General features: G+C 43.5%; 1 protein-coding gene across 7 annotated transcripts in view; it reads left to right on the plus strand.

Moving 5' to 3' along the window:
• Nucleotides 1–18937, plus strand: part of MAF (MAF bZIP transcription factor) — a 366703-nt gene that overhangs the window by 10079 nt on the left and 337687 nt on the right. For 4 of the 7 annotated variants that reach the window (XR_009049780.1, XR_009049781.1, XM_057713316.1 and 1 more), the window contains exon 2: nt 3157–3217. The exons of 2 other annotated variants lie outside the window; for them this stretch is intronic. Coding sequence is in view for 3 of the 5 variants with exons in the window: in XM_057713316.1 (XP_057569299.1) it covers nt 3157–3190 (34 nt within the window). In the remaining 2 variants the exon portion in view is untranslated. Of the gene's footprint in view, nt 1–3156; nt 3218–5469; nt 10798–18937 lie in introns of those variants that run through there. One more of the 7 variants, XM_057713317.1, reaches the window with a different exon arrangement.

Genomic DNA, 18937 nt, shown 5'->3' on the forward strand with positions numbered 1-18937 from the left:
AGAGGCAGAAGAATAAGAAGGAAATCCAGATAGCCTGTTTTAAAACCTTTCTAGAAATCTCCATAGGTTAGGGTTTTTCCTTGATATAGTTTGATGCTTATTGTAGAGGAAAGCCACTGAAGCAAACTTTATTAGGATTTCACCCACAGCTCCAGCAAGAGGGGCTTGCTGGCATTCCCGGATTTAACACAGTTGCTGTCAAATCTCAGGCATTCAGGAACTGTCTAAAGAAGACACACTTTAAAACAGCTAATTTCAGAAAGGAGCCCTTCCATGTGGGTTTTTTTTTTTTCTTATAGGGACCTTCAGTTCTTTAGATCCTTGAGTGTGAAGTAATTAAGCATCATTGTACCTTCTTAAATAAATACCCCTCCCCTTTTTTTCTTTCTTCCTTGCTTAGGGAAGGATTCATAAATGTGCATATAAATATGCTGAACTGAAAGCAATGATCTCAGCATCTGAGACACTTTTACACTGTCAGAGTCCACTAAAATCCTTTTTGATAGAGTAGGGGAAACCCACAGTAATCATTCTCAGATGAAATCTGTTAAAAGATGATCGTTGAGTCGTTCTGTTTTCAGGCAATGAATCCAACATATTTTTTCATCTGCCGTTTCTCTACCTATCTATCTGTCTGTCTCTGGAACTCTTTAAAGTAACACATTGTAGAGGGGGAAGCTGTTAAAAGATAGATCTGCAGTTTCCACATTGGGACATAAAAATGATTACGCGACAGGGTTCTTGGGTCTGCTCTGTGTATTGGTAGGCGGGAGCCAAAACTAGCCTAAATGGCCTTAGGATGATCTTCCCATAAAAACGTCCCAGGACTTGGCAGGACTCGGGGCAGCACGGAGATGCGTGCTGACCATATGCGTGTTCTCAGGGGGCACTGTGTGTGTTAATTCCCTGCGCTGTACCGGTAATAAGCCCTTTTAAAATCTTCTTTGGAATATCACCACACATTCCTATGCTATTTAAAAAGTACTATTTAATCATTAGGTAAATAGATCCCGCTCACTGTTCGAGGCTCTGTGCTGGCAGACATCTGGCTTGGACTACACCATCGTGGTCCAGCTGGAAAATCTCTCCTAGTCCCCGTGAGACTCCCTCGCCCCCGCCGCTGTTCCCCAATGACTAGCCTGGGTGAAGGTGATGAGAGCAGAAAACAGCAGTGGCTTTTGCACCCTATTCAGGTGTGCAAACAGAATCTCTCTCTTTCCTGCTTTTGAAAGTAGATGCCTTGATAACAGGATGGGTTCCCCAGGTGGCCAGAGAATAGAGGTCATCTTGAGGAAAATGACACCAATGATCTAAAAAGGACATCTACTTTATGAGATTTCAGGCAAGATGCCAAATATCGCATTTAATGAGGCCTGATTCTTTTTCTCCAAAAATAACAGAGGCTATCAATGAGCTGGTCAGGAAGGCAAAGGGGCATTTTGCAAAGTCTCTGTGCAATTATTGCTTTGTAATATTGTTCTAAAATTGAGAAATGCCTCACAAGTCTATGATCTCATGTAAATATTCCTTGCAGAAGCTTAACATGTTTGCAGTGCCCCAAAGGAATTACAAAAATATTCCCTCCACAATCTCTTAAGCTTTTAAACTCTATTCACTCGCGTTTCTAAAAGAATCTGTTGTTCCTAAAGATTTTTTTTTAAAGTAACCTTATATGGGAAGTTTTTTGTTTTGTTTTGTTTTTTGTTTGTTTTTTTGAGATTAGCCATTTGAACTTGGAGAACAATTGATATCATGGATAACACTTCCACGTTTTATAACTTCAGTATGTTTCTCCCCCCCCCCTTTTTTTTTTGGTATAGAAATAATATATTTGGCGAAAGATTAGTGTATACTCTGACATGAAAAAGAGTATTTTGTGCCATAACATTTTAAAAGCATTTCTAACATGAAATGTGGATGAAAGCCTATAATGTATTTGGGGCAACTCTGACAGATACAAGTACAGATGTGTTTATCTGAGTATTTTAATGCATAGTCAGACTATGTAAAGGGTATTGTAAAAATTAGAGAGTTATGCTGAATGAAAATTTAAGTAAAAGATTCTATGTCAGTTACAGCAGCCTGCAGATTTCAGCAGGTGTATGCCTTGCATGTATTTTTTCACACCAGTCGTAAAGTAATTCAAATGAAAGTGGGGCAGATTAAAGAATAACTGAATCTCCACGTTGGAAAAAAAATTAGATTGACTTACTGGTTTATCGCAGTTATTGTACACAGATTTGCTGTAACCATGTTGAATTTTTTAAATTAGATTTTAAATATATTTTGACAGTGAACTTGTAGAGTATGGCTAACTATAGGGAGAAATGACAGGTCTGCTTTGTTATTAAACTGCTGTCTGGAAAATATTGGACTCCGTACAGTAAATGATAATTATTTTGCCACTTACATTAGTACAGCTAATAGCAATAAGGGGTTTTTGAACCATAGAAAGCTAACTACTTTGAATTACGGTGCTTTGTTATTCACTGTGAAGCAAAAAGACTTTTTTTTAAAGCAACCTCATTTTCATATTACTGCTCTAAGCATTCCCTGCTACTAATTTAAACAGAGAGGGAGTTAATAAATAAAAAGGTGGTCTCTAAATGGTTCTATTTGTTAAGAGAACATCTGCAATTAAGGCCAGCAGTACTGGCAGAAGAGACCAGGGCAACGAAGGAGGAGGGGGGAAGATGGAAGAGAAACGGGCCCTAACAGAGAGGCAGGGAAAGCTGGACCAGTTTGGTTCCCTGTGGGATGGGCAGTCTGCGAACACGTGACAGACACCCATCAGAGACCATTCACATCTTCCTCCACTGTGAAGCCCGAATCCCTTGGTTCTCTGAACTGAGGACAACTTCAAAGCTTATCCAGATACCAGGCCAGTGGGCATCCCTCTCTCCGCCTCCCTAGGACCGGAGCAAGAGTGGAGGGGGCCTTGACACAGCAACACACGCCTTTCTCTTCCATGGGAACCCTTCCTCTGGCAGGGCTGACAGCAGGATGCCAAAGCACGTGGACCTAAACCACTCTTCTTTTGGTCTTGTTCTGCCCTTTCCATAGCTAGTTAGGCTGCCTTGAACATACTGTCCTCCTAAAGCCCTCTTCGTGGTTATTAATGACCCTTTGTTTATTTTAATATATTTACTAAATCAGGTACCCAAGGGAATCCTCTACATCAGTGATGTGAAAAATCCTGTTGCCTGAAGTCAAAGAGGTACATCTTGATTTCTGATTTGCATGTGCTTGTTCTAGTGCATTTTCCGTGAGGGAGAAAGCAAGCAAGCAAAGCAAGCGAGGAATGCTGATCATTCTTGAGGGGTGAACGTCTGCTGCTGTAGTAGTTTTATTACTTGTGTTTCACTTGTACATAAATGGTGATACCAGATGCTGAAGAGACGGATGCAGTGTGTGTGAGACCAGCATGCATGCATTTCTATATTGATTTCACGATGTAGGTGTGGTGTACAGAGTACTCATCCAGTTCGCGTAGAACTCCGATCTTTAGCCTTAACGAGCATGTCTTGTGACTCATCTTTCTACTGGAATGTCAGACAATTGGGGTGAATCTGTACAATTAGCACCCATGGCCGTTGGCCGGCTTCACCCGGGGCCTCATAAACATTCCAAATTTACAGTCTCTTATAATTCACTCCATACTCACATTTGGAAAATTTAGTGTCATTTCAAAGCACATTATGTCCCCCCTTCTGTGTCCAAATGTGAATTTGGAGCCACTCTCCACTTCAAATGTAGGCAGAAGGAGGGTGGGAGGCAGAAATCTGATTTTCACCTATGAAAAAAAATGAAATGAAGCTATTTAAATTGGTTTTCAATGACAAGGATCCCAGGGTGAATTTAATTATGAATCCTCTTGGTTTAGAGAGCTAGACCAACACTCTTACACCAATAATTATTTAGTGTTATTGTTTTATGTATTCCTGTTACCTCTTATTGGCTAATGGAATGAAGTTTGATTTTTTTTTTTTATTAAATTTGCTTGCTGAGAAATTTGCATGAAATACAGCTTTTGGTTTGTCACACTGTCAAATGGCTCCTCTTTACAAAAGAGACGCTTTAAGAATCCAGTGAATTGAGGATGTCAGAAAACAGACCCACATTTTTCCCCCCTATTCAAAGATGGTATCTGATTGCTGACTTTACACGCTGCTATGAGGAGAGTTTTTGAATAACTGGACTGTGAATATTTAACACGATTTCTTTCCTAGCCTTAAACAAAATTAACATTTTCTTTAATAGCTCTCATATGTAGATTTTAACTAAGTGTATACCCTTGGGATTAATTTGTGTCCTTGTGTGTGCATGCCGTACCAAGACTTTATTCCTTTCCTTTTTATTCCTTTCTTTTATCCCTGTCTTTATAATTGCAGTTTGAAAGCCATCTATTAAATATGATGATCTAGACCCACCGGGCAGGTTTTGTTACATTGAAACCATCCATTTTGAGCAAAGAGTTAATGAACTTTTAAGGCAAGGTTCACACGGGTCTTGACCCCCTTGGTAATATTTCATATTAGGTTACTGGTGGGAGAGAAATCAAATTTCAGCTGTGAACATGATTGACAGGTGAGGGCGAGGAAGAGAAAGGCACTTGGCCAGATGGGGAATTTGGGGAAGAGGACAATTCCTCAAAGTTTCTCTGTGATATTAGATATTATAAGCTGATATATGAAAAGTTCAATGCTTGATACTCTTGGGAGAATTACTTAGTTTATTTCTAGAAAGTCACTTTCGTTAAGAGATTTCAGTCCTGGAAGCCAAAAGTGGGGAACCACTAGCTTTCTGCTTTCTTGCTGAGTTCCACTGTGTTCAACTTTGTGGCTTATTTCTGGCAATTTTCTCGGCTAGAGTGTGAGAATTATATCACAAGCCATTTGGGGAGGCATTTAATTACCTTTTATTTATTCTCAGAAACACAGTCTAGATTATATTATGGTTCTTGGGGCATATTACAAAATAGTCATCCTAACTGGTATCACAAAAAGATTAAATTCTCCATTTCCGTAGCATCCCTTGATCCTATATTTTCCATTACTGCATGTTTCAGCCTAACATATGCAAGTCTCCCCAAGTGCATGATTTATCAAGGTTGTGCCTTCTAAGGAACATCTTCTAACATGACGATCTACAGAGACAATCCCACACTGCTATTTGATGTCATTTTCTCCATGGTAATATCCCTGGGACAGGTGTGATGTTAGCATCATTGCCATGGAAACAAGTGATGGTGCTGCTTGACCCTAAGGCCAAGGGTGGCTTTGGAATTCACCTTAGAGGCTGTCTCTTAGCATGAATTGTCAGAAGGAGATAACACAACTACTCGTGATTTGCACTAAAATTGAAAGCAGACCTTTAATACATGCTCTTTCATCTTGTGTGTCGAAACACTAATTTCAGGGGATGGTGGTGGACCTCAGCCTGCTGATGTGTATGCTCTGCCCATTACAGATGTTCCTGACACTGGCTAAGACCCATCTGGATGCAACCGGGCCTTAACAGAGCTGCCTTGGGGCAGGGCAGGTGGGACACTTGTACATAGGGGAGAGGCCTGTTGGTAGTTTTCCTGTCACCTGTGGGAGTTTCCTTATGGGACTAGTATAAACAGCTCTTCCCAGGTTCTAAGTACCCATCAGTTTGTTTTTGCTTTGTTGTTTTTTTTCCTAGTCTCACAATTAGCTGAGCGGATATATTTTATCCTGACTCTACCTATGCCGATGTGAATTCAAACCAGTGTAAGGAAGGCTTTACTCTGTTATGAACTGGGATATAAACAAAAAACACAGTAAAAGGACTCTGAAATCTCGTTTCCATTTTGTATAATGCGTCCTCCCATGTTGCCCGTAATCATCCAGAAATAAAATGCAAGCATGGTTTCCCGACACCCAGTGTCAGTGTGGGTGCCTGAGCACAGCTATTTAATTCAAACATAAAATTAAAGATGTCGTAACCGTATTTCCCTTGCAGAGTCCATCAAAATATTTTAACAGAAACGGTGAATCAGGTGTTCTCATGCAAAGGCCATATGCAAACTCAGACCGTAAGTTTTCATTTTTCGGTGCCTCCGTTTGAAAAGCCCACGTGAGAACAGTGGCTGGTCTTGACTCCGGCTTCACTGCAGACCCCTCAGGCTTCTCAGTACTCAGTTTTTAGGGTAAATGCCCCGTCCTGGAAGACAGCAAGAAGTAGGATGCTGTCTGGCATGCAGATTTGGAGAGCGGACCAGCCCATCGCAGATTCCATGAGGATGTCTTAAGCAAATTACATCACTGTATTTGTTGGCACTGAGAAAAGAAGGGAAAATAATTCTGTTGAAAGTGTTTTATTACTGGGACTTACCTTACCTGATTGTTGTTTTTGTCTGTTTATTTAGATTATGTTCCTGCCAAACCACCCCAACCCCCTTTCCATACAAGGCTGCCTAATGTTCTCCCTTCTGTAGACACTGGCCCACTAGTGAGCAGATTTAATCAATTCATTACGGCCAAGCAGGTACAGGGCAACCAGCTTAATGAACTCACATTATTTTCAGTCAAGGTTAGGATGCTATTGAAGGGGCTGCCTTAAAGAAAGAAACATGATGCATTTGTGGGGGTGGGGGAGGAAGAAGGAATATTTGCTTGAGTATAGCACTAGTTATTTAAAACAAAATGATGCTTCGGTAAAGAGCTTTCTTTCTAAAAGTGCACATTCAGTCACCTGCCAAAATTTCAGATGTATTGCTGCCATTCACAGATGCCAATGTTGAAACCCTCCTCGCCTGCCGATTGCTGAGTCTTTCATTTGCTCGATCCAAAAATTACTGTAAAGTTATTTAGTGTCCACCTTTTTTTTTTTTTTTGCTTTTCCTGGCACCTAATGAAATTACCTGCAATAAATGAGCTATGCAGAAGGGTTGGTTTTGCTTTTTTTTTTTTTATTTTTTTTTTTATGTTTTTGGTCTCCTTTTTTGTTGGGGCAGGGGAGAATATTTGGAAAACGCTGGGACAAGGGTAAGCCAGTGGGAAAATTCGGAGTGCCTCTCTTTCCAGTGTCTACAGGAAATATAATAAAGCTATTGGCATTTATATAATTTCAGATGGGAACTAATAGGGAGCCGGGAGGGGGGAGGAAGTGTCAGGTGTTGAGTGGGAACATCAAACCAGCTGTGGGAATCAGGGTCATTGCCACTGGAGACAGCACAGCTCTGACCTCCAGTATATGCTGCTGGAAGATATTAACACCTAATTAACAAGCCAGGGGCGCATCCTACACCTTCATCACTGGTGAGGTGAAAAGGACAGAAAAAGAGAGGAAGGGAGTTTGTTTTTGCCATTCCCTCAGCAAGCATCCATCCTCTAATAAAGGGTCACCCACATGCAGCAAGTGAGGATTTCTTTTTAGTCCTTTCCGTCTATGGAAAAGCACAGTAACTTCATTTGCTAGCAGGTAGGCAGTGGAGGTGAGAATTTAACTGATCTGAAATTGCCCCTGAGGTCATGCCTCCTTTAAATTGGGTTCTACAGATAAAGTTTCTTTTCTTCTTCCCTGGCTCCTGCCAGCAGCCAAGCTGACTCTTGATTGGGGGGGGGGGGGGGGTGTGCAATTATTTAAAGAGATTCTGACACCAGGGTTGAACCCCCTCCCCCGGCCCAAAGTTAATCAGAATGGACAGCGTTTGTTACAGATGGTGGTTAATTAAAGGGCTTGGGTCTATATTGCGATGCTGTGCCTCTGGCTTGTTTGTGTTTTAAAATAAGGTTCATTCCTGATGTACAGGAAACGGCGGGGGAAGCGTCTCTTACTCGGCTGATAATTTTGCATGCAAAGTAGAATTTTGTTTTCTTTTAAATTTTCTCTTCCTTATTTAGCCCCCCCCCACCCCCCGCCCGCCACCTTTCTAATGGAGCCTTTGAAGTCCTTTCAAAAAATCTTAGGGTGCACGCTTTGATAGTGTTGGAAATCCTGCCCTGCTTTTCAGAAGGCCAGGTGAGTCTGCTGGACAGGAGCCCTGGCCCCTCTCATCCCCCAGCGGCAAGGGTCGCCAGGAGGGAGCAGACATCTCTAAACTCATTTTGACCTTCCTGGACCCCAGTTGAGAACCGCTGTTTCATTCTTTGCCCCAGTGGGTAGTGCCTACTGGCAGCTCTGTCCTGATGCTCAAAGGCTATTTTGTTTATGTGTTATTCAGTTTTCCCAGACTTTTTGTTTTCATTATTTTTTTCTTTTTCTCCTTTTAAAGCCTGGAAGCAGTTCCTCACCACTGCACAGTAGAAGGAAAGTGTGCCTGCTTTAACAGGCGTGTTTGGAGCCCGAGTTCCCCCTTTCAGGGAAGGAGCGACAGTTTGGGACAAGGACAGGATGTCTGGATACCTCAGGGCGGCTCTGTGGCCCAAGGCGGAGAGCTCCCAGCTCCCCCCCCACCCCCATCCTCGCTGGCAGCCACTGGAGATTCACCACGCATGCGCACGCGAGGCCCCGTGGCATCCCCTTGTTTCCCAGGATGCACGGCCTTCCCGCGTGCTCGCTGCTCTCCTGGTCTAGTGCAGCCTTTGCAACCGGAACTCTCGCGGCTTTTCAAAGTCTCCCCCAGCTTAGCTGTTGGCGATAAAACTTGGTAAAAATGGGATGTGTTCAAAACACTCTAGTCTCCCTGGGGAACCTGGTTAATTAGAATGTTACCTGTGTTGGCTCCGATCTTTGCTTAGTTTGTAGCATCCTGAAAGCCCTAGTGTAAAAAGCCCAAAGGTCAGTGTAGCAAAATAGCACGTGACTCACGCGGTAAACCCTCCTTACACCTTTGTGGGCGGCTAATAGGCCCAGCTCTCAAACTCAGGGGGGAGGACTTGAGTTGGAGCCTTTGGGCTTTACAAGCAGGTACCTACCCCAGAGCAGAGGGTTCCCTTGTCCTCCAGAGCTTGGAGCTTTCCCAGCAGCGCGGTGACAGTCGCCCGGCTCCGGAGAGGAAAAAAAAGTAAGGAAGGATTTCGATTGATTGATTGATTGATTGATTGATTGATTTTTCCTCCTCTTTTATTCGAGCCAGCTGGTATGAGTAATGAAAACCTTTCCATCCCGGTTGTTGAGAAATGTGTGTTTTTCAGGGCCCTGGTGGGGACTGTGGTGGCGGGAGATGAGGGGTGGGGATGGGGGCTGCAGAGCCCACACATGCTTCTGTCTGTCTTTACTCAGCATTTTACAGTGTCGGTCAGATTCTGTATCCTCTTCAGCATCATTTCCTAATACAATAAAAAAGGCCCCTTCCCGTATTTGCCACGGTTAACAGATCAGATGCTTCAATTTAGGAAAGATGGGATCCAAGCGTGTGATTTCACTGTGAATTCATCAGGTGTTACTTGCCAAGGTATTGAGGACGCAATTATTCTGAGACTGCATCTTTTTACTGTTTCTTTAAAATTTGAGATCAGGCCAATGGCTGGTTTCAGCTTGAGGGTTCTGCCCCCTCTTCCTTCCTTCCTTCATTCCTTTCTTAATTTCTCTTTCTTTCTTTCTTTTCTTCTTCTTCTTTTTTTTTTTCTTTTCTTTTTCTTTTTGGCTGTTGCAAGCTGCAATAAAGTGACCTGTAATTTATAATCAAAGTTTGGTATCGTTAAACTGTAAAATCTGACTGTGGGGTTTTGCTGGTAAAATAAATATTTGAAAAAATATAGCAGTGAGGCTTGTACAGTAGAGGCAATGTCAGTACATATATATCTGTGTATATGAATATATGTGTGTATTTTTTACTGGAGGCTCTTAAGCTAGCCCTGAAAAAGCATCTTACAAACCTGTGACTGTCAACATGCAAGTATGAGGACACCCTGATAAGAATATAAGCATATTCTCTTTAATGAACTTTGAATTTGTTTTGTAAACTCCGTTCGTCCTTCACGTTAACTTATTTTTTCAGTTATGTCATTTTGGCCCTAAAGAGTCAGCGTATACATGCTTGAATTCTCTGTCCGTGAGCTATAGTGTGCCTTGGCTAGAAAGACTTTTTTTTTCTTTTCTTCTAACAAGGAAGCTCATTTAGAAAGAAATGTTTATGTGAAGTGCTTGTCAGTTGGCATTTTTACTGGGTTGCTAACCCAAAGGTAAAATATAAAGCTATGTCTTTTCCTCGCCGGCTTGTTGTTACTAGAAGGGTCCCTCCCTTGTTAGCTTGATAAATAATTTTGCTAGGGGGACCTTGCTGTATTTTTATGCTTGCTGTCTATTTTCTGCTTGCTGCAAATAAATTTCTGTACTCAGAGGGCACTAAAACTCCAAACACATGGTATTTTCCCATTTTGCTGCTGGTCGCCTGAAATATTTATTCCATCTCCTGTTTTTAATTACTTTTTTAAAGGAAAAAAATAATTTGTGATTAGTATTAGCCCTTTATTTCTCCGGTTGGTTGGGTTTGAACCTGGAAGTCTAGTTTTTTGAAAGGCTTTGAACATCAAACCCTGTTTCATATTTGTCACATTGAAGCCAAGAGTTATTTATTTGGGGGAGTCCTGAAGTTTTCTCATTATAGAGTTCCTTGTCTGTCTTTCCAACTCTAAGTGTTAAGTTGTTAATATGAGAAATGAAGAGGGGAGTAGAATTCTACCTAGAAATAAGACACTACACAATCAATTCTTTACATTTGAAAAATGATACATTGTGTGTAAATGGAGATGAAATTGATCATAGGTATCAATATAGCTATCAGCATCCCTAAGCCCCAGGCCTTGAGACTTGGGGTTCATTACTCCCTAGGAGAGATTGGTGTGGGTCAGTCATTGGGGCAAAATAGAAGGTTTCCTGGCGTAAACCTAAACAAACACACCCTAAAACATTCCAGTAAAATAAAATACAAAAATAAGAAGTATTCTATAAATTAGAAACACAACACACACAACACGTACTAGGGGTACAGTAATATGTTTAATGAAAGAAGGACATTTATGCATGTTGGCAAAACAAGTGATCATTTTAAATCAAAACCAGATTATCACATTAATTGAAATATGAATTTTTTTTTCAACGGAGATCTTCTGCCTGCAGTTTGCTCAGTAGCGGGTCTTATTTTCTGAAACTAGAAAATATTTTTACAAAGGTACCAGAGACATACATCTAAAACCAGAATGCCCTCTCATGTAACTAAGATGTTGGGGAGACTGAGTCACAGGTTATTTGGAGTTCATTTTCTGCAGAGATCACCAAAAGGAAGAGGAACATGTAGGAGAAGGGGCAGTAGACATACATATTGGTTACTAAAACGTGTGTGTATTTTATCAAACGTGTACAGAGTTTATTTTCCTCTTCCACTTCTCAGGGATTTCAGAAATGAGCTAGGCTTCAAGCTGGTGACTTGTTTTTCCCCCTCTAACTCTGAAGTTATAGAGACTATGAGAATTGTGTTTTTTTTTTTTTATATTTAATGCAGAGTTGATAGTCACGATTTCTTCTGGTCACTTTGGGGTGGTACCCATTGGTCAGGAATTAGAGATAACTTCCATGGAGCTGAAGAGCGTGAGGTTCCACCCAGCCCTGCCCTTTGGAGGTCATCCAAAGCCTCATAGACCATGATGACGACAGCTGCCATTGATCGAGCATCTCCTGGTAGCCAGGACCTATGTCATCTTTGATCCTCACAACAACTGGAGGGGCAGATACTTTAATCCCCTTCATAGAGATGTGGAAACTCAGGCACAAAGCAATTCGGATATGATTTGACCCTACACCACAGTCATGCAGATGTTTCTAGCTAGACACCATGCCACCCCTGCCTCAACCACCTCATTCTCTCCTTCCCCGTTAAAGAGCTCAGGGTTCAACCTCAGCACATGTAGCGCGAGCTTAGTTGCCTTCTCCTCGGCCATCTTTTTCTGAGTGGGGTTGAGTGACACCTAGAAGAAAATGCAGTATAACCTGAGAAGGATCTAGAAGGTCGGGGCTAGTACTTCTCATGATCTTGACCCTAAGGACCCCTCTGGCTCTAAAAACAAATGATTCTGTGGTTTTGATTGTGGTAGGTAACGGAGCAGCCTCTTCCTACTCAAAGATAAAGATTGTCATTTCAAGAGCATTTAAAAAATAATAGATGGTACATTTCCTTAATACCCTGTAATGTGTAAAGTGTCAGCTGCACAATTGACACTCAGGAAATTGCTGGATGGTAAAGATAAATCAGCGTTAAATCACTCCATTGAAAGCCCCACTTAATGAAAAGTTGTCAGCAAAATCTGTAGTCACATGAAAAAGAATACACAGTTTCTGCATCTGTAAAATAGGGATGATTCCTTAAAGGCTCTCGCAAAGGATTAAATACGATGATGTATGTAAAGCTCCTGGCGTAGGCATAGGGTGAGTGTCCTGCCATACTTGGTCCTGAGCGGTACTAGATGGAATAAAATTTTGACCTTGACACTGTGCAAGCTTTGATTTGTTTTAGAATAACTTTGTGATTATGATAGTGGACACCTTCCGTCTGCTTTAAAATAAGCGTTGTCCCAATTAGAAAAAGGAGAGGAACCTGGAAGTGTAGTTTATCTGCCCTCCCCTGAAAAAATACCACCAGCACTAAAAAAAATTTTTAAGAGGTGTGCTTGGGAAGTTCTGTGGCCAAATAATTTAGGGAAAGTATGGATTAGACCAAGTTAAGTGCTTAATTTTGCTCTCCTCCATCTCAGAGCCTTCATGTGAGAATATGTATTGTGACCCTCCATGGGGAAGGAGCAACATGGATGGCAACAGCATCTTCCCAGTTTTTGTGAACATGGAACCTGTTTTCTGATCAGCCATCTCATGGAAATAACAGTAGGGCAGTTTTGAAAAATGGTTGGCTAGATAAGGAAGTCCTGACTTTATTTTATTTACTACCAGAGGACCCCTTTACTAATTCCCTCCTATGAAGCCCATGTTCTCAAGGATTCATTTGTAATCCTGCGTGTTTGTTTTATTAATCAGAGCCCTCTATAAAAGCTCTAGGGCTTCTGATCAGCAAGAGAAGTGGTATAATTCCATTGATGTGTATTCAGTCAAAGGCAAAGAAAACCTTATCATGGGGGTTAAACTACAGGTCTTTACAATGACAGCAGTGGCTCAAGGGTATCATTACTGCCTCCAGGGGCACCCTGTGGGCTTTTAGGATGCCCGTTTGGGATCCTCTGCTCTGGTTAAAAAACCCAGCATCTCTGTCAAATTCAACCTGGCCGTTTGTGATTGGGTGAGCCTTCCAAGGGACTCAGGTCCTGGAAAAAGCCTGTTTATTTCTTAGCATCTTGGGCATAAAAACTCTGCCCTCAGGTTTCTGTTCCTAAGGGTACAGATATATATAAGGGCATGAAATACAAGACAGAAGGTCAGCAGAGTTGGCGATGGGGGCTCATTCTGTCCCTCTTTCCTCCCTTTTCTCTGTTGGAACACAGGCTTCATTCTTCCTACAGAAAGCAGGTAGGCCTTCTTGCTTTGGAGCACCCTTGATTCCTACCCTCACCAACCGCCACCCCCCGGCCAAGCAGAGGTTGGTTAGCAACTCTGAAGCCCTGTTCTCAAGGAGAGAGCTGATTGGTTCACCTTGGTGAGGTGTCTGTCTTTGGTCGAGTCGGCACTGGCTAGGGGTGGGTCTTTAAGGCCAGGTGCTGCCTAATCACATTTTCTGCAAACGGGATTCTACAGGGATTGGGAGATGGGCGTGTCCCAATGTGGGGGAGGGAAACTGGTACCCAAGAGTCATGAACATCACTTAAGGAGATAGGAATAAGTAGAATCAGGGCATGAGCAGGACTCTGAACCTAGAGACTGGATGTCAGCCTTGGATGCACCTCTGGGGCTTTTAAAAATGTTGATGCCTTGCACCAGACCAATTAAACCAGAACCTCCAGGGGCTGATGGGGCTCAGGCATCAGTATTTTCTTTAAAAAAATTAATTCCCAGTGATTCTAATGCACAACCAGGACTGAGAACGCCTAGGAGAAGTGTCCAGGAACACAGTTAGCTATGGAAACCCAGCAAGTGAAGAAGCCGCTGGTGAATTTCCCATATTTTATTGTATTGTCTTACAAGTCAGCGTTTTTCAGGTCCAGTTTAAAATTAAAAAGGATGAACAATGGCTTTGTGTTTTTCCTGCTTCCTCAGGCCTTCCCAGTCCTCTATTAACATCAACTCTCTCTTTTGTAAGGAGGGCTAAGGCGGTCAGATAAGACCCACAGGGAGCAAGAATCCGAGTTGATATCCTGAAGCCCCACTTTTTACACCGGCCTTGGCCACTAAACAGCCTTGCGACCTGGGCAGGTTGCATTCCCCTGATGGCCCTGCCGGGCTTTAATTCTTGTGTCTGGGCAAATGGGTCAGTTGAGTTCGAATCGGAGGCCTTCTGTGACTGTGTCTACACAGTCAGCTGAGGGACCAGTTCCTCAGGGACCTCGCGTGTGAACCAAGAGAGGTACTGAGGACTCTGAGCTGGCAAATGGCTGATTTTAAACACAGGATGGTGTTTTTAAAAACTGATGCACGGAAAAGAAAAGAACGTCTTTAGCTGTCCAGTGACAGAGATAGACGTCGTCCAAATCATTTGCACGCACTGTTGCTGCTGCCAGTGAGACATTTGTGTTCTTGGTCATAACCACCAGCAGGCACCGAGTCAGCGGGAGATCGGGGTGGTGGTAGAAACAGGGCCGAGGAAAATGCCGCTGGCTGGAATTATCCTAGCTGTGTGATCGCGGGCTGTCAGGCACATTGATTCTCCACCAAAGCATAGCATCAAGCCACACAGAAACGGGCCCGCTCTGGGGGCCCTCTTCACTCTACCTTGTAAGACAATTACCTTTTAAATTTCTCATCTTCTCTCAGGCTCTCAACTCTATGAGCCCGGAGTTCATGCCTCATTTATTTTTGTGTCCAGCACAGCCATGTCCCAGTGGGCAGCACGGAGCATCTTTGCCTCAGATCCCCCTGGGAGAGTGGCAGGGCGAACCTGAGTCAGGTGTTCAAACAAACAGGGAACAAGAGCCTAGGAAAAGTTCCTTAAATGATGAAGGCCGGCATCTTTGCAGTCTGTCAGAATGAGAGGTTGTTCTCTTAATCCTCTCCCAGCTTTTCCACAAACCCATATCCCGACATTTCCTTGACACTTTTGTGGGCTGAGTTTCCTTTCCTGGACAGCTTGTTAAATATAGTCTGCACCAGACCTATTTCTTAACGTCCTCTTTTGGAGAGCTACTGGAAAATAGATGCTTTAGCTCTGGCTGGTTGGGTGTCAACGTTGTTAAGATTTTAAGATTTAATTCAGCGAACACTTATTTTGCACCTGCTGTACACTAGAATATGGATTTGGTGCTGGAGGATTCAGAAACAATTAGGGCACAGCTCTTGCTCTCAAGATTTATTATTGATGCAGACAGACAATTAAAAGCAATAAATGCTTGTCCTGTTTGATAAAGGCTTTCCCAAAGCTACAGGGTTTGTGAAAAGGAGGAGGGTGGTGGTTTTGTGTGGGTCATATGTGAAGGCAAAAGCTACAAAAGTAGCAAAAAGAAACTAGTTTTTTTTTTTTTTTTTTAACTTAGGGTAGGGAAGATCTTCCTTAGCTTGAGGCAAAGCCCAGATGCTGTATAGCAACGGATTGATAAATCTGACTACATAAGCATTTAAAACCTCTGCATAGGGAAAACGCCATGAACAAAATCAAAAAGACCAACAACCAAGTGGGGAAAATCGCAACCCACAAGATGGTCAAAGACCCAATTTCTTTAAATATGAAGAGTTCTTACACATTCATAAGAAAGAAGGTAAACAACCTGATAGGAAAATGGGCAGCTTTTAGAAAAAATAAATACAAATGGCCAATAATCTCGTGAAACTCAGTTCATTTCACTCATAACCGAGTCATCACCGTTCCTTTGGGCTGGAACTTGGGGTGGCGGGCGCTCTCATACACTATTGTGAGCCTGTGTGTATTGGACACAGTCGTAGGGGGCTAACTTTTATAATATCTAATAGCACAGACTATTCACAGACCAAATCGTAATTCAGCGCGGCAGTGTTTCTGTATGTGCGTTGGGGAGGAAGGGTTGTCCTGGGCGTGGACCAAGATGGGTAAAAGAGGGGGTCCCGTGGAGAAGAAACTGCAAGTCCAGGCCAAAGCGGGCGCGGAAACAGAAGACAAACAAACGAGAGAGAGGAATGAGCTAGGGTGGCTGGTGTCCTGACAGTTGGTGTGTTTCCCTTCTCTGAAGCCGCTTCTGCCCAGCACTCCTTTTTACGAAGGTAAAACCATCCAGGTGTAGCCCTTTCTCTTGATCCATCCATCTTACTCCACGCTCCCCACCAGATAAAAGACTCCTGTGTGTTAATGAGTTCACGGAGCCCTGGCAGCGGTCCCTCTATTCTAGCCCTTTTCTGTGTCACCCACATTGTCACAGCCAAACGTGTTAGCGGGAAGAGAGGGAGGAGCATGTTTCAGAGAACTATGTGGGGATTGGGTCACGTGTCTGTCATTAATTAACATCAATCGCAGATGCAGAGCAGAAACGCCTGGTAAGTTCCTCCACAGGCCTCTTTGAAAAAGGTCCCCTCTGGTGTGGCTACCAGGCTCCCCTCCCCTGATGCAGGATTTGGGGGCTTTGAAGTTGGTTGTGGAAATTTCACTGCTTTCTTTGACTCCAGCAACTTGCTCCAAATGCTACAAATGTAAAAAAAGACTAAGGGAGTTCCAGCAGCAGCTTAGAGGTGCAATCCCCTTAAGCCATTGACAGAAAAATGTGTTTCTTCTTTCAGTTCTTAATTTGGGAGTTATATGTTAAAATACAGCAATGCCATTGCAGTCTTCTCTTTGGAAGAAAAAAATGAAGAGTGAGTCGGGTGCCGGCTGGTGAGGAAAGGGGTAGATTTTGCAGCCCTAGTTCTTTGAACTTGTTGCAGGGGCCAAGCTGCCTGCAGAGAAATTGTGTAACACAGATTTTGTCCAATGTGGTTGAAAAGCGTTTCCAACAAGGGGACAAGCGTTTCCAAGGTGAACCTGCATCTGACTGGGTGTTGAGGCAAGTTTTCTGTGCTGAGCCGGGAAATCCTGCAGACGCGTCTGGCAGGAACCCAGGAGAGGACAGAGAATAGGGAGATTCCAACCCACTGGTCCAGGGGCAGAGGTTACTGGTGTGCTTAAAATTTAGTCTTAAGAGTTCTCCTTTTGGGAGGAAGGTACTTCGGCTTGGGTACGTTTTCAGAAAATTCCCCCAAAGTTATTTTCTTCCCATAGTATGCTAACACTGTAACAAAGTAGAAAAAAATATGAGGTGGGGGGATGCCCGCTAGAAGCAGCCCGGGCTTCAGCTACCACCTCCATACATTTCAGGATTTGGCACAAACCAGAGGTTTTCAAACTCGTTTTATTTTGTTTCAGCAGAGGAAGTGTTTGTAAAATGAAAGGTTGTGTGAGATCAGCGGGTGAAAGAGAAATGAGAAGATGCTAGGGGAAGAGATGGTCCTCCGAGTTCTGGGCCCTTCTCTCTCTACCTCCTAGGGCTCCAGGGCGTCTACAGCCCACTTTGAATACTTTTGGGGAGTCCTTCTCTAAGCGGATGCCAGCTCAGCAGGCTTTGATATAACAAAGGACCGCTTTCCCTCACTGGAAACACTGAGCGATTTCTCAGGGTGTTCTAGACATCAGTGGCAGACCCTTCCAGCCTTGTGACTTCGGGAAAGTCTCTTCCCTTCTAGGTGGGCATGATAGAACCAGCCTCCTCTTACACAGGTTAAATGAACAAGTCAGAGCAGCATCTACTAAGTGTAATGCCAGCAGGCTGTGGTCCCCACTCAGGCGGCAGCAGGAGTGGCCAGTGATATCTCTGTCTCCTTTGGCTCAAAAACATTGAGTATCCTTCTTCCCAGGATTCAAGGCAATCCTGTAGTCTAGTTGGTCCAAGTTGACTGCTTCCTCCTTTTTGTTTTCCTTTTACCATTTTCTCTGCCTGTGGCAGGTCCCTCTGAAAGGCATTTTTTCCCTTTATACCACGCTAGATTCTGATCCAGGACCCGTGGCTTTTACTCCGTTTGCTCAGCATTTAGCACAGGGGATCGAACAGAACATACCCCCCGTAGGCGTCTGCTGGACTGACTGTCGTTGGTGAGCGAGCCGCGCCCACTCCTGCGGGCTCCCGAGAGCCAGTTGTATGTGTCTCTTTCAATTCCACATTCAGTGATTTCACATCGTCGGTAGCGTGAAATCGGCCATGGTGGGAATATTTGCAGCACGGAATGCAAGTGCTAAAAAAAATCTAGCCCCTTTCTCTGGCCTCCATCCTCTGCCAAAGAACCAGTTGTTAAACATTTAGCAGCACACCACTGCTTGAGATGCCCGGGTTGGAAAAAAACAAAAAACAAAAAAAGGAAATGGAACAGAGCAGGGTGGAATCTATCAGATGCATCCCTCATATTGCTGCTCTGATGGTAGCACAAAAGCAGAGGAGGAGGGGAGACTGGAGGCACTGAAGAAGGCTCAGGGAATGGAGAGGTTATGGACATCTAGGAAGAAGTGGTCGGGTGTTCCACGTGATGGGGAACAGAATGGGAGAGGACACAGCCAGGTTAATGAGGGAGTGGCTTTGAACTTTGCAAAGAATGGTGAGGAGATGGACTTGCCCAGGGCGGAGAAGCCGTAGGTGAATAGTAGGACTAAACGCAATGGCTGGAGGGAAGGATTAGGACCCGGGAGGATGCTTAGATATTGTTAAAGGAGGAGGTGCATTCCATTTCCTCCTGCATCAGTGATTTTGTTACCTTGCAGATACGTCTGACAACGCAAAGCATTCACCTGCCAATTTTAGTGACCTCCTTCACCTCTTGAGCTGGTGCAGTCCAGCTAAATAGCTTCCAAAACCTTTCGAGATTTAGGTAAATTGATGAAAGAGGGATCCAAAAATGAGAGGAGAAGAGCTGGGCTGTGTGGGGCTGTGGCTTGAGGCTGAGAGCGGGG

Source organism: Hippopotamus amphibius, chromosome 16, assembly GCF_030028045.1.
Source record: "Hippopotamus amphibius kiboko isolate mHipAmp2 chromosome 16, mHipAmp2.hap2, whole genome shotgun sequence".
Lineage (NCBI taxonomy): Eukaryota > Metazoa > Chordata > Mammalia > Artiodactyla > Hippopotamidae > Hippopotamus > Hippopotamus amphibius.